Source organism: Pipistrellus kuhlii, unplaced genomic scaffold (genome assembly GCF_014108245.1).
Source record: "Pipistrellus kuhlii isolate mPipKuh1 unplaced genomic scaffold, mPipKuh1.p scaffold_m20_p_2, whole genome shotgun sequence".
Classification (NCBI taxonomy): Eukaryota; Metazoa; Chordata; class Mammalia; order Chiroptera; family Vespertilionidae; genus Pipistrellus; species Pipistrellus kuhlii.
The window spans coordinates 128663330-128676271 of NW_023425515.1; the positions used below are offsets into that span (position 1 = coordinate 128663330).

Below are 12942 nucleotides of genomic sequence, written 5' to 3' on the forward strand. Positions count from 1 at the left end.
CGTCATATACCTGACCAGTGCTTCTCTAAACTCTCAAGGTCATCAAACACAAGGAAAGTCAGAGAAAATGGCACAGGCAAGATGTGCCTAAAGAGACATAGTAAATGGAATGTGAAACAGAAAACGACATTAGATAAAAACTAAGGATATCTTGCCTGGCCACTGTGGACAATGGTTGATCGCTGACCCATGTACCAAGAGGTCTGTTCCCTGTCAGGGCACATGCTTACGTTGTGGGCCCTATCCCCCACAGGGGACATGCAGCAGGCAGCTGATCAATGTCTCTCTCATAAATGTTCTCTCTCTCTTTCTCCCTCTCCTTTCCTCTCTCGAAAATATGTAAAAACATATTTTTTTAAAAAGAAAACTACGGACATCTAAGTAAACTGTAGATTTTCATTAATAATAATGTGTCACTATTAGTTCATTAATTGTAATAAATTGTAACCGTTCTAATGTATCAATTTAAAGAGGGGGAAGAGAGAAAAGTAAGTGCTCTTAACTCCCTGGAGGCAATTTTATAGCTTGGTATTTGTTATATTTAGATGACTAAGAGACCTGGGTAATTATAGGATATCTGTATTGTTTCCAACATTCAGCAAATCTTTCCACTTGCAAAATAAACTTCTGGACTTATTTTAGGACTCTTTCATCAGTCCCTGCAGTGCCTTCACTCAGTCTGGAGTCAGGTCAACTTCACCACATCCTGTCCAACTGGACACTTGCTCAAAACTCTCATCTGCTCTGACAGGTGACATCAGCATGGCATGGAGTATCAAGCAAGCAGCAGCCCACAGATTCCAGCTATGACACATAAGTCCTTCACTACCAGGCCTCTTGCAACGATGACAGACTGTGTTAGACCCCTAACGGCCTCATCTCTAAAATATCTGCTCTGCCAAAACCGGTTTGGTTCAGTGGATAGAGCATCAGCCTGCGGACTGAAAGGTCCCAGGTTCGATTCCTGTCAAGGGAATGTACCTGGGTTGTGGGCACATCCCCAGTAGGGGGTGTGCAGGAGGCAGCTGATCGATGTTTCTCTCTCTCATCGATATTTCTAACTATAATATCTCTCTCCCTTCCTCTCTGTGAAAAATCAATACAATATGTTTTAAATAAATAAATAATAAAATATCTGCTCTGTCCCTTAAATTATGGCCTTTTCTTAACTCTTATGCTATCATTCACAAATACAGAGAAGATACATCCGTATCTTCCACAAAGCCATCATTAATGCATTGGGGACAGAGACCATACATGCTATGTTTTGGGGTACATTCTTCCTTTCTAATAGAATCCTGATCTTGTACAAATGGCAAAGTGCCCAACTCTGCACAGTGAGACCTAAGGAGCAGTTTGTTGTGGAGAGTCTAGGAAAGCTTTAGCCTTCCCAATAAACACACAGATAGAACTGATGTAGTTCCTCTCCCCTGCTCCTCCCCCTTCCCCCACCCCGTAAATACAGATATAATGGCTGGAGCTGCACCACCTGGCCACCTCAGGGAAGTCCTAAACAGCTGCACAGATGCTGTACCTGTTAGTGTTGAGTTCATAAACCCATGCAAGTGATTGCCAACTTCCAAATTTCTTGTTATATAAGGCAAATAAGTTACTTTTTTAAAGTACCTGTTTAAAAAAAAAAAAAAAATCAAGTGCAGCTTCCAACACCATAAACAGCCATGATAAATGTGACTTCAAAAGAAAGACTTCAAAAGAAAGACTATAGTACACCTCAGAAAGAATAGTACATCTCCTTTCACAACAGGACTGGGGAAAAGGTAGGGGATCTGAACAATTCAGGGTAAAAATCACACAAAATTCTTTAAAAGGACTAAAATTTTATGCAGGTAGACCTTAATCCTGGTAAACATCTTTTCAGGGTCCTGGGGTCACTAAATATGTAAGGAAAGTCTCTAACATGAAAGACAGGAACCAAAACTCACAAAGAGGGGGTACGGGGCGGGGGAGGCACCTTGGAGGCTATAGGTGTTAAGAATAAGAAAATTAAACACAAAAAGAATTTTTAAAAATTAAAACTATATTTGAGACCTAAATAGACACTTCTCCAAACTAGACATACAATCCTACCCTGGGATCCTGAGTCATGGCTTAACTAATAATAGGTATTCATCGGAAAAGTTTTTTAAAAAAATCTTTAAGCTATGCATCACAGCTGTTTCAATTACCTTGATTTTTATCATTTCTACTAGAGAAAAATCTCAACTATCATTAACATTTGTCAAAAATCTCCTTAACACTGTATTCTCTGAAATCAATCTTTTGTTTTCCCAATTCATTCTCAATTTACGTTATTCTTATATATAGCCATCAATTAATACTCAAAGCATATAACAGAATGTTCATTGTTCTCACTTTTAGAATCTATAGGGCCATATCAGTGATCATTTGCACTTAAATTAAGGAAATGGGAATTCTAGGTAATTCTAGGTCTAAATAAATTGAGATAAATTTCATATGATACAACTAGTTATACATCCAGATTATAGAACAGATCTCAAACATATTAGAAATACACATGCTGAGGGAGGGAAAACTTAGTTCCCAAAACATAATTTTATGATAGTTACAGTAATCAACTGATTCCCTCATTCAACCAGCATTTCAGTGCTTACAATATCCCTATTCCTTTTCTACAAATTAGGTATACAACAGGGATATAACAGGAACAAACAGGTGATTTTTACTCTCTGGAAACAACAAAAATAATGAAGTGCCAAAAATAGGAAAATCTGGATACTCAGTCAAGGTTGCAGGTTTGATTCCTAGTCAGGGCACATACAAGAATCAACCAATGAATGCATAAATAAGTGGAACAACAAATTGGTTTCTCTCAACCAACCCCCCCCCCCTTCCTCTCTCTAAAATCAGTATTTTTAACTAAGGTCCCGTGCACGAAATTCGTGCAGGGAGGGGTGGGGGGCAGAAGGAGGGTATTCCTCAGCCCAGCCTGCACCCTCTCCAATCTAGGACCCCTCGAAAGATGTTTGCCCACTTAGGCCCAATCCCACCTGAGTGGGCAGTCAGACATCCCTCTCACAATCCAGGACTGCTGGCTCCCAACTGCTCACCTGCCTGCCTTCCTGATTGCCCCTAACCACTTCTGCCAGCCTGCCTGATCGCCCCCTAACCACTCCCCTGTCGGCCTGATTGACTGCTCCCCTGCTGGCCTGATTGCCCACAACTGCCCTCCCCTGCTGGCCATTTTGTGGCAGCCATGTTGTATCCAGATGGGGGAGTGATGGTCAATTTGCATATTATCTCTTTATTATATAGGATTGTTCTTATTTTTTTAAAAAAAGGGGGAGGGGAGAGGATCTGACCCTAAACATTTATGCTTTTTCAAACCATAACAAATACTATATTTCACATATATCATGAAGTATTGTTAAAAAAATTGCTCCTAAGTCCCACATTACAAAAAGCAGTCAGATATCTTACAAAGAAGTAGTTTCAAAGAACTATGATAAGTGTGACTTCAAAAAAAACATTTGTCTAGCCAGTGCGGCTCAGTGGTTGAGTAGGAGGTTATCTATTGATTCCCGGTCAGGGTACATGCTCAGATTCTGGACTCAATCCCCAGTAGGAGGAGGCAGCCAACCAATGATTCTCTTTCATCATTGACTAGAGGCCCGGTGCACGAATTCATGCACAGGTGGGCTCCCTCAGCCTGGCCAGTTATCAAGGCCTTTTCAGGGAGGCCAGCCGGCTGGAGGGACCCTAGGAGGTTAGCCAACCAGCCCTCCAATCGGGGTCTGGAGGCAGGGGTGCGGAGGTTGGCTGTGGGAGCACACTGATCACCAGTGGGCAGCTCCTGCATTGAGCGTCTGTCCCATGGTGGTCAGTACCCGTCATAGCCACTGGTCAACCGGTCATTCCAGTTGTTCTGTCATAACAGTCACTTAGGCTTTTTATATAGAGAGATACCTATAGATGTTTCTATCTCTCCCTCTCTCTTCTTCTCTGCAATCAATAAAAACGTACTTTTAAAAGATTATAATACAAATGAAAATTCTGTGAAAGTCATCTAAAGCAGCTCATTGTAGGAAAGAAATGCTGAAAAGCACAGAAACAGTATTTAAAAAATAACTGTAACCCCAACAGATTCTTTTAAGCACAATTTGCAATTTTCAAGCATCTATCATTCTATCAATTAAAAAGCGGTATCTCAAAATATCCTGACCTATTTTTATTCCATGAGAAATTTAGTCCATAAGTCAGCTAATAATACTAGTCATTAAAGCCACACTGGCGGGATCAAAACTGCATTTTCACAATGAACACCTTCAACCTCAGAAAAAAATACTAAAACTAAACTGATATAAAAATATTAAGTCATAGATAAGAGGCAAAGGGGGGATGGTATAAAACAAATTGCAGGAATAACATGTTAAAAAATAAAAATTATTTCAGAACCAATAACACATTATTAAAGGAACCAACATATTTCTAATATTCTTGCAGAGATAATCAAATCAATACAACTTTCATCTCCTAAAATCCAGAGATTCTACCTAGTACTACTGAAGAATTCAGAAGAGAAGAGAGAATCCCTTCTACTTAACAAAGATTCCCTTCAGTGGATTTTTAAAGGTCTAAAAGTTGAGTTCATTATATGCTAATGCTCTCTCGGTCACACATACACCTCATGAATTTGAATAAAGCATTCCTCCAGATGAACCTCTTAGCGTGGTCCCACTGTACACTCCACTCCATCCCTACTTTCTTTCAGGAATCCTACACTCAAATTCAAGCCAAACCTAACCACTACACTTAATCAGTCCAGCAAGCACTAAAGATCCTGGTAGTGTTAGGCTCTATGCCATGCATTGTGCTGAGCTAAGGATACAGCAATGATTCAGACAATGATTAAGTAATGAGTAAGACATGATATCTGCCCTCTATGAACTTCTCCGGAATCCCCATATACAAACCCTCCCTATTCCAAATATCTTCTTGGTATGTCTGATATACTGTACATAGCCTGAACTAATATGTAGAACAGTTTTTGCTTTCTAGAAAACAAGACCTTTATATAACCTTTTCTTAGTTTTTAAATGGCTGTAGGGATGAGTATTTCCCCCAAAAACAGAATTTTTCATTTTTGCTATTGAGCCGAAAATGTGTAAGGGCTCTAGATTATTAATAAGACACCAGTCCCAGCCAGTTTGGCTTAATGAATAGAGCCTTAGCCCATTGACGGAATGGTTCCAGGTTCAATTCCGGTCAAGGGCATGCATCTCAGTTGCAGGCTTGAGGCAACCAACCTATGTTTCTCTCTGTCTCTCCCCTCCATTCTCTCTAAAAAATCCATGGAAAAATGAAAATTATTTTTTTAAATAAATAAGATACCACTTGTAGGTACACATAGAAGATGCTCATAATTACAAACTATTACTATTCTTTTGTCCTGTGTTCTGCCAGCAAAGATGAGTTAATATATAGGAAAAAATAGATGGATTAGGTTTTAAGTTTCCAGCCAAACCCACATTTTATAGCCTGGGGGAGGAAAAGAGTAAATAGTTTAAGATAAAGGCAGGGAAGGGGAATGGAAATGAGAGTTTTATGGAAGTAGCAAAGCAGATGAGATACTGGTTAGTGGCAGCTCTCCAGCTCCCACCTTATCATAGTCAGAAGAGAATGGTGTCATAAAAAGGTTTCTTGAAATTCTCACCCTCCTTAATAAATAACAACATCTGTAATGCATTTGTAATGTTGAACATGGCAATATCTACCAACAAAAGGAATGTATACCATGACCATTTTCCAAAGATTTGAATGTGTAAGAAATAACAATAATATTATATAAGGTGGTAGTCCCATTAGAAAGGTGACATCCAGAGTGTCTGGAGGGAGTTGATACCGTGTTTCCCCGAAAATAAGACATCCTCCGAAAATAAGACCTACTTACAGGTTTCCTTCTGAGTGAAATATAAGGCATCCCCCTGAAAATAAGGCCCCCCATCCCCCTAGGCTAAACATGAGAGATTTGGTCCACTGATTCTGAAAGAAATGGAGTCACAAGAAATTCACCAGGAAATTCAAGAATTGGATTGTTATGATGATGTTCCAAAAAATGATGACATGACTGTCATTGAATAAATGAGTAAATTCTTGATACTGTAGGATTCACAGTTTGTCTGGTGTGTGTTGACAACTACCATACTACCGTACCGTATACAGGTAATAAATTTCCTTTATTTTCATTTAACAATAAATGTGTACCGTATCCTTCTTCATGGAAAAATAAGACATCCTCTGAAAATAAGAGCTAGCGCATCTTTGGGAGCAAAAATTAATATAAAACACTGTCTTATTTTCGGGGAAATAGGGTAGGAACTGGTTAACAGAGACATTCTGTACAATAATATCAATGAAGCGAAGAATTTGGAGTTAAAAGAGTAATATCATCTCAAAATAACCCTACGGCTATTATAAGCCTTCAGAAATCTCACCAGGCATTGCACAATATAAAAACACAAAACTTTTATTTTTTTAATTAAACTGAATTCCTATAGCAGTTTCATAGTCCTTAAAAAAAGCAATACAGCCCTAACCGGTTTGGTTCAGTGGCTAGAGCATTAGCCTGTGGACTGAAGGGTCCCAGATTCAATTCTGGTCTCAAGGGCATGTATGTACCTTGGTTGCAGGCACATTCCCAGTAGGGGGTGTGCATGAGGCAGCTGATCAATGTTTCTCTCTCATCGATGTTTCTAATTCTATATCCCTCTCCCTTCCTCTCTGTAAAAAAAAAAAAATCAATAAAATATATTTAAATATATATTTTTAAAAAAGCAATACAGTTCACACTTGTCAACTTCCTTTAGATAAGTGCATTCTAAAAATTTTGAAATAAAATTAGGTTAATATTACAGACATGGTCTAACCATTATAGAATACAATGGGACCCAATACCTTTGTTCTAGACAAATCTATTAATGTGGCCAAACATTCCACCAGTTATTTTGGCAGACAAATCCCCAAAGTACCAGTCAGATACATTCACAAGAACTACTTTTAGGTCAATTCACCATTCTGCAAACAGTAAAAATTTTTAACAAAAGTATTAAAACTTAGCTTTATCATTCTGCTTTCAGCTTGTTAGACCCTCATGAACTGTTATCTAGACCACCCATTATATCATCACCTGCAAAGCTTTGGTACCACAAAGACTTCTTCCAAGACGTACTTTTAATGAGCAACCAATATTGTGGGTAATACAAGAAGCGGTTAATTCAATTGGGCAAACATGCACGCTTGTCCTACAAGCACTGTTTTAGTCAGTGAAAACAAAGAAAACTAACTGTGCCTACACTCAAAAACTCAAAAGTCTAGCCAGGCTGGTGTGGCTCAGTGGTTGAATATCAACCTATGAACCAGGAAGTCATGGTTTGATTCCCGGTGCAGGCTCAATCCCATGTGAGGCGTGCAGGAGGCAGCCAATCAATGATTCTGTCATCATTGATGTTTCTATCTCTCCCTCTCCCTTTCTCTCTGAAATCAATAAAAATATATATTTTTTAAAAACCTCAAAAGTCTAGTACACTTACAATATAAGTGTTAAAATAGAAATGCTATATAAAGTGCTATGAGGACAAAGATTAGAAATAATTAAAGGGTTAAGACTGGGGTGTTACTTAAATAATCCACTGAATCTGTGATCTAATCTACATTTTCAATTTCTTCGGAGAAGTCATGAGTGTTCTTACACACACTTCCCTAACAATACAACAAAAATAATGATGGTATTTAAATTATGCACCCTTAAAACTAAGCCAAAAATCTTAGACCAGGAAACTAAGACATAAAGAAAAAAGGTTTATTAAGCCCCTATATATTAAGTTAGATATTTAAACCTACCCTCTAACTTCCAGGCTAGTCACCTCCTTTCCCTTGGGGGGCAAATTTTCAAATAAATCATGATATGAAGACGATGAGTTTGCCACATTTTTCTTTTCTTTTTTAATATATTTTATTGATTTTTTACAGAGAGGAAGAGAGAGGGATAGAGAGTTAGAAACATCGATGAGAGAGAAACATCGACCAGCTGCCTCTTGCACACCCCCTACTGGGGATGTGCCCACAACCAAGGTACATGCCCTTGGCCGGAATCGAACCTGGGACCTTTCAGTCTGCAGGCCGACGCTCTATCCATTGAGCCAAACCGGTTTCGGCCATTTTTTCTTATCTATATATACACTCATAACTGTACATGGACTTACTTTGTTGTTGAACTTTAACTGGCTTCTCAAAAACAATTAAAAAGCCATTTCCTAATAAGTAAACTTTCTGAATAAACACAGGACTTCTCCAATTTCTAATTTTCTTATTTGTAAGCAGAGCTAATAATTACAACATCTGTGCTTTGTGGAGTCATTAATACATATTTGGATTATTTTTAATTCAATCATTCTTCTTATGATAATAAAGAAATCAAGATGTGAGGGCGATCTGGCTGCGACATCTGTCACCCCATTGATCGCCAGGGTTGATTCGGCTGATCTGGCTGGCTAGGCGGGTGTCCCCCTCCTCCCTCACCGATCCATGTGCGTCCCTCCCGAAGCTGCGCGCTCGGTCGAAGAGGACTTTCCCCCAAGAGGAGAGGACCGGTCTTCGATCAAGGGTACATGAGTAGCTGCGCTCCCCTGCTAGAACCTCCAAACAAGCTCTCAAGGTCCATAATAAAGAAATCAACACAATAAACAATGCTTAAGATGCTACCTAATAATTACATTGCATCCTGAAGAAAGGAAGGCACTGCCCACTCTTTGTTTGCTATTACCCAGAACACAGAACAGTGTCCACATTATATAGAGACTCATTCAGAACACTAGAAATTCCTTAAAACACAGCTCAAATTTAATATCAGTTCATTCATATCCTTTCACAACCACACATCAAAATCTGCCACAACCCACTTGGCCTATCACTTAGTCCTGTCCCACAGAATCAGTATGAGAGTGACTAATGTACTGTTTTTGTTTTGTTTTTCATTTTAATTTACTACTTTATTCTCAATTTTAACATAAGACTAAAGAAGCATTAAGACAGCAATGCAACTACAATGAATATTATAAGAAACTTTAGCCCAGCTGGTGTTGCTCAGTGGTTGTAGACCCATAAACCAGAAGGTCACAGTTCAATTCCTGTCAGGGCACATGCTGGGATTGCAGGCTCAGTATGCAGGAGGTAGCCAATCAAAGATTCTCTCTCATCTTTGATGTTTCTCTTTCTCTCCCTCTCCATTCCTCTCTGAAATCAATAAAAATATGTTTTTAAAAGAAACAAGTTTGAGTGCATAACTATTCAATACATATCATTTTTTGGTAATATGATCTCTCAACAATTAAACCTTCCTGACAGTAATGAAATTCTAAACATGAAAACTGGTTTTTAAATTTGAAATTTCAAGAGAAATTTCCCAACCTCAAATTCCTCAATGGCAAAAACACAGTATAGTTGTTTGTTACAATCCATTGGAAGCACAATATCCTTTTTTCAAAACTGAGAACAATAAAAACAAGAAGTCTAGTCAAAATTTTCTAAGGTCTCTTCTGGTCCCAATAGTCCTCTACACCAACTCCTACTCATGTAAGGTTTAAGCATCCAGTTGATATTAGTTGATTCCACATTATTTAGCTCCTAATGTTTCCCTCAAATCCTCAAACCACTAAAAAAAATTTTAAACGTGGAGATTAAATTTTCAGAGAAAATTTTTAAATATTTTTAAAATTTCAATAAAAGATACTAGAACAGAAATTCACATCTCTTCTACAGTTTACCTTTTCAGATTGATATTAAAATGCTGAAAATAACTAAAATGAAAGGAGAAAGGGTGAGGGGTCGGTAATTGCTTCTGAATGTATATACTTAAAATTTAAAAATGTTTTAACTTTATTTTTTAGAGAGATGGAGAGGAAAGAGAGGGTGGGGAGACGGACAGAGAGATAACCTACAGGGGATGGAACTCACAATCTTAAGTATGTGCCCTTATGGGGAATTAAACTTGTCCCCTTTACGGTGTAAGGGACGCTTTAACCAACTTAGCCACACTGACAAGGATTAGAAAAAAGTTTAAAATTGCATTTTAGTGTTCACTAAAATATTACATTGTGTCTCCTTAAAAATGTTTTTCTATAAATGTGATAGTGATTTTTTTAAACAAATTAAGAGTTAAGTCTACAAGATATCCCTCCACTGTTTTCCTTTGTGTACTTTTAAAAATCTGAAACTTGGTCATTCAATTACATAAAAATAAAAGCATTTTCTAATTATAAAAATGGAAAATAAAACTATACCCATCTCCTGTAACTGATGGCATACTATATTATCGAAGGCACCAAACCACACACTATAACCAGTTATAGAATGTACACCACCAAAGGGAAAAGACCAATAACACCTGACACTCTAACCAAAGTAAAGGTAGCTCCTTTAGCCTACAAGTTTCCCCAATACGAGAACAATGAATGCTATCTAAGGAACGACATGAAGAGGCTCCTGAGGTGTTTTTCTCTTGGGGGGTGGTTACAGGCTGAGCACTTCTCCACAGGTAACAGGAGCTTCCCAGGCTATCTATAGCTCAGCAGGTGTGCTCAACCAGATGCTTCTAAAGCCTCTTCCAGTTCTAAGATTCCTAATCTGCAAAATGTAAAATAATAATAATAATAATAATAATAATTAAAAAAAAAAACATGTCCCTTCCATTTACCAATCTGCCCTCATTTCAATCCTAAATGCACGTATGGAGATTAAAGTTCCTTCTCCCCTGGCTCTGCAGTGATTTCTCAGATCCTCGCTAACAAAAGGGCAATGCGCACAGGTGGGCTGGCAGGGCGGGGCGGGCGGCTCCGGGCGGCGCCCACGCCCGCTCCCGCCGCCGCACCTGGGCGATCCCCGCCCGCCGCACCTCACCCTCCCGCGGGGCCGCCGCGAGCGGAACCCGCCACCCAGCACCGTGCCCTCGCCCCTCGGCCGGGCGCTGGGCATTGTCTGGAGGCTCCCGCGCCCGAGAAAGGCGGGGAAGAAAGAGACAAAAAAAAAAAAAAAAGAGGGAAAACCTACAAGAATACCGAACGGCGTGGGGGAAGTAAAGCCCGCGGGAAGCGTGCGCCCCTTTGGGGAGGGAGCACTGGCTTCCCCGGCCATCGCTCCGTTTGCCCCCCAGACCCCAAAGCCGCCCCGCGGCCCCGGGGGAGGCCAGGTGGCCCGGGCAGTCCCCGGGGCCGCGGGGCCGGGGCGCGGCGGGCCGGGCCGGAACAAAGCCGCGGCTCCCCACCTGGGCGGCTCCCGGCGGCCCGGCCCGGCGACGCCCGCGCCCGGGACCCCGCCCGGCCAGGGGCAGCGGCGCGGGGCCCTCCCGCCGCGGCCAGCGCCCTCCGGGACAATGGGCCTCCCCGCTGCGGGCGCGGGACACAAAGGCTGAGGGCGCGGGGCCGGGGACGGCGGAGGGCGAAGGCGCGGGCGCGGGAGCCCACGGGCCGCTGCCCCGCCGTCCAGGGGGCGCCCCTCCGTCCTCGGCCGGGAGGGCTGCACACAAAGGGGAGCGAACCCCAACTCCAGCGCCAGGGGCGGGGCCGCGCGCCCCTCACTCACCCACAGCTCCGTGCCCCAGCTCATGGTGAAGCCGCTGCGCCCCCCGCCGGCCGCCGCCCGCTGTCCGTCCGCCCGTCCGCCCGTCCGTCCGTCCACCCGCTCGCTATCGGCGGGCTCGCGGCTGCTGCTGCGATGCCTCCGAAGGTGCCGCCGCCGCAGGTTCCCCGGCGAGTGAGGCGGAGTGGACGGGAGCCGCCGCCGACGCCGCGTCCCCGCCTCCCGGAGCCGCGGGGAGGGGGCCGGGCCGGGGGCGGGCCGCGAGGGGAGGGGGCGGCGCGGTGCACGCTGGGATCGGGGCGGACCCGCGCTCCGGCCGCCGCGGGCGGGTCCTGCGGGGCAGCCACCTGCCCGGCTCCCTCCGGGCGGGGTCCCCTCCCGTGGGGTCCCCTCCCGCCCGCCCGCACCTCGGGGCGCGGACAGTGTCTCCGCCGATGCCGCTCGGATCCCTGTGTCCGGGGAGGAAAGGGACAGAAGGAAACGACACCCGCCGCCCCTCTCCGCCCCGAGCCCCTGTAGGTGAGGCAGCTCCGGGCGCCCGCCCTTCCCGCCGCTTCTCCGCGCGGGAGAGACCCTGGCAGGGAGACTCTTCCAGATCCCCGGGTTTAACCTCCTCCAGATCCCTGGGTTTAGGCTGGGGCATTGTGTGGACATTATAAGCAAAACGCCTTTATGGTTCAGGTGATCTTGGGGATCACTTGAAATGGGGAGCCGTTGGGTATCAGCTGTGAATGCAATGTGCCCCTGATTCTATTTTTTAATAAAACATTTTCATTGTATCAGCTCTGTCGGGAAATCATACAAAGAGGCGGCTCTTCCAGCATTTCTTCTTCGGATGTGGCCATGACACGAGAGAGGGAAGACGGGGACAAAAGCTCTCACCTGCAGAAATGACAACGGAGCTTGCATGGCTTTCTGAAATGGGCACCTTGTGGTTGGGGATGGATGGCAGGGGCGCCAGGTTCCTCCCCTGGGGAGCAAAGAACCTATTCAGACTTCACCTATCTCTCCTTCGGAATGTCAGAGCCTTGGAGGAAGGCCCACCATTTCCTGCTTCCTTTGTGGAGTTGCTCCCCAGCCTCTCTGAGCAATCATTAACCACAGTCAGCACGTTTGGATGTGCTGTTAGATAGCTAACCTTAATAACTCCCCAGCATGCTTTAGCGTTAATTGCCCCTCTTCTAGACACACACTTTCAATCCAGTCACTAGTAGAATACTCCTTGGTGTGTCTTAAGTTCTTTCTAAAGAGGAATCCTCATACGCTGCTGGTGGGAATGTAAATTGGTGCAGCCATTATGGAAATCAGTATGGAGGGTCCTCCCATAATGAA

The 12942-nt window shown here is 43.0% G+C and overlaps 1 protein-coding gene across 6 annotated transcripts in view; it reads right to left on the reverse strand.

The window, feature by feature from the left end:
* Positions 1-12212, reverse strand: part of FNBP1L (formin binding protein 1 like) — a 108278-nt gene extending 96066 nt beyond the window's left edge. For 5 of the 6 annotated variants that reach the window (XM_036446496.2, XM_036446497.2, XM_045584332.1 and 2 more), the window contains exon 1: positions 11614-12212. In XM_036446496.2, the coding sequence (XP_036302389.1) occupies positions 11614-11637 (24 nt within the window). In that variant the 5' untranslated portion in view covers positions 11638-12212. The remainder of the gene's footprint in view (positions 1-11613) is intronic. The other variant, XM_045584334.1, reaches the window with a different exon arrangement.
* Between the last annotated feature and the right edge of the window lie 730 nt (positions 12213-12942).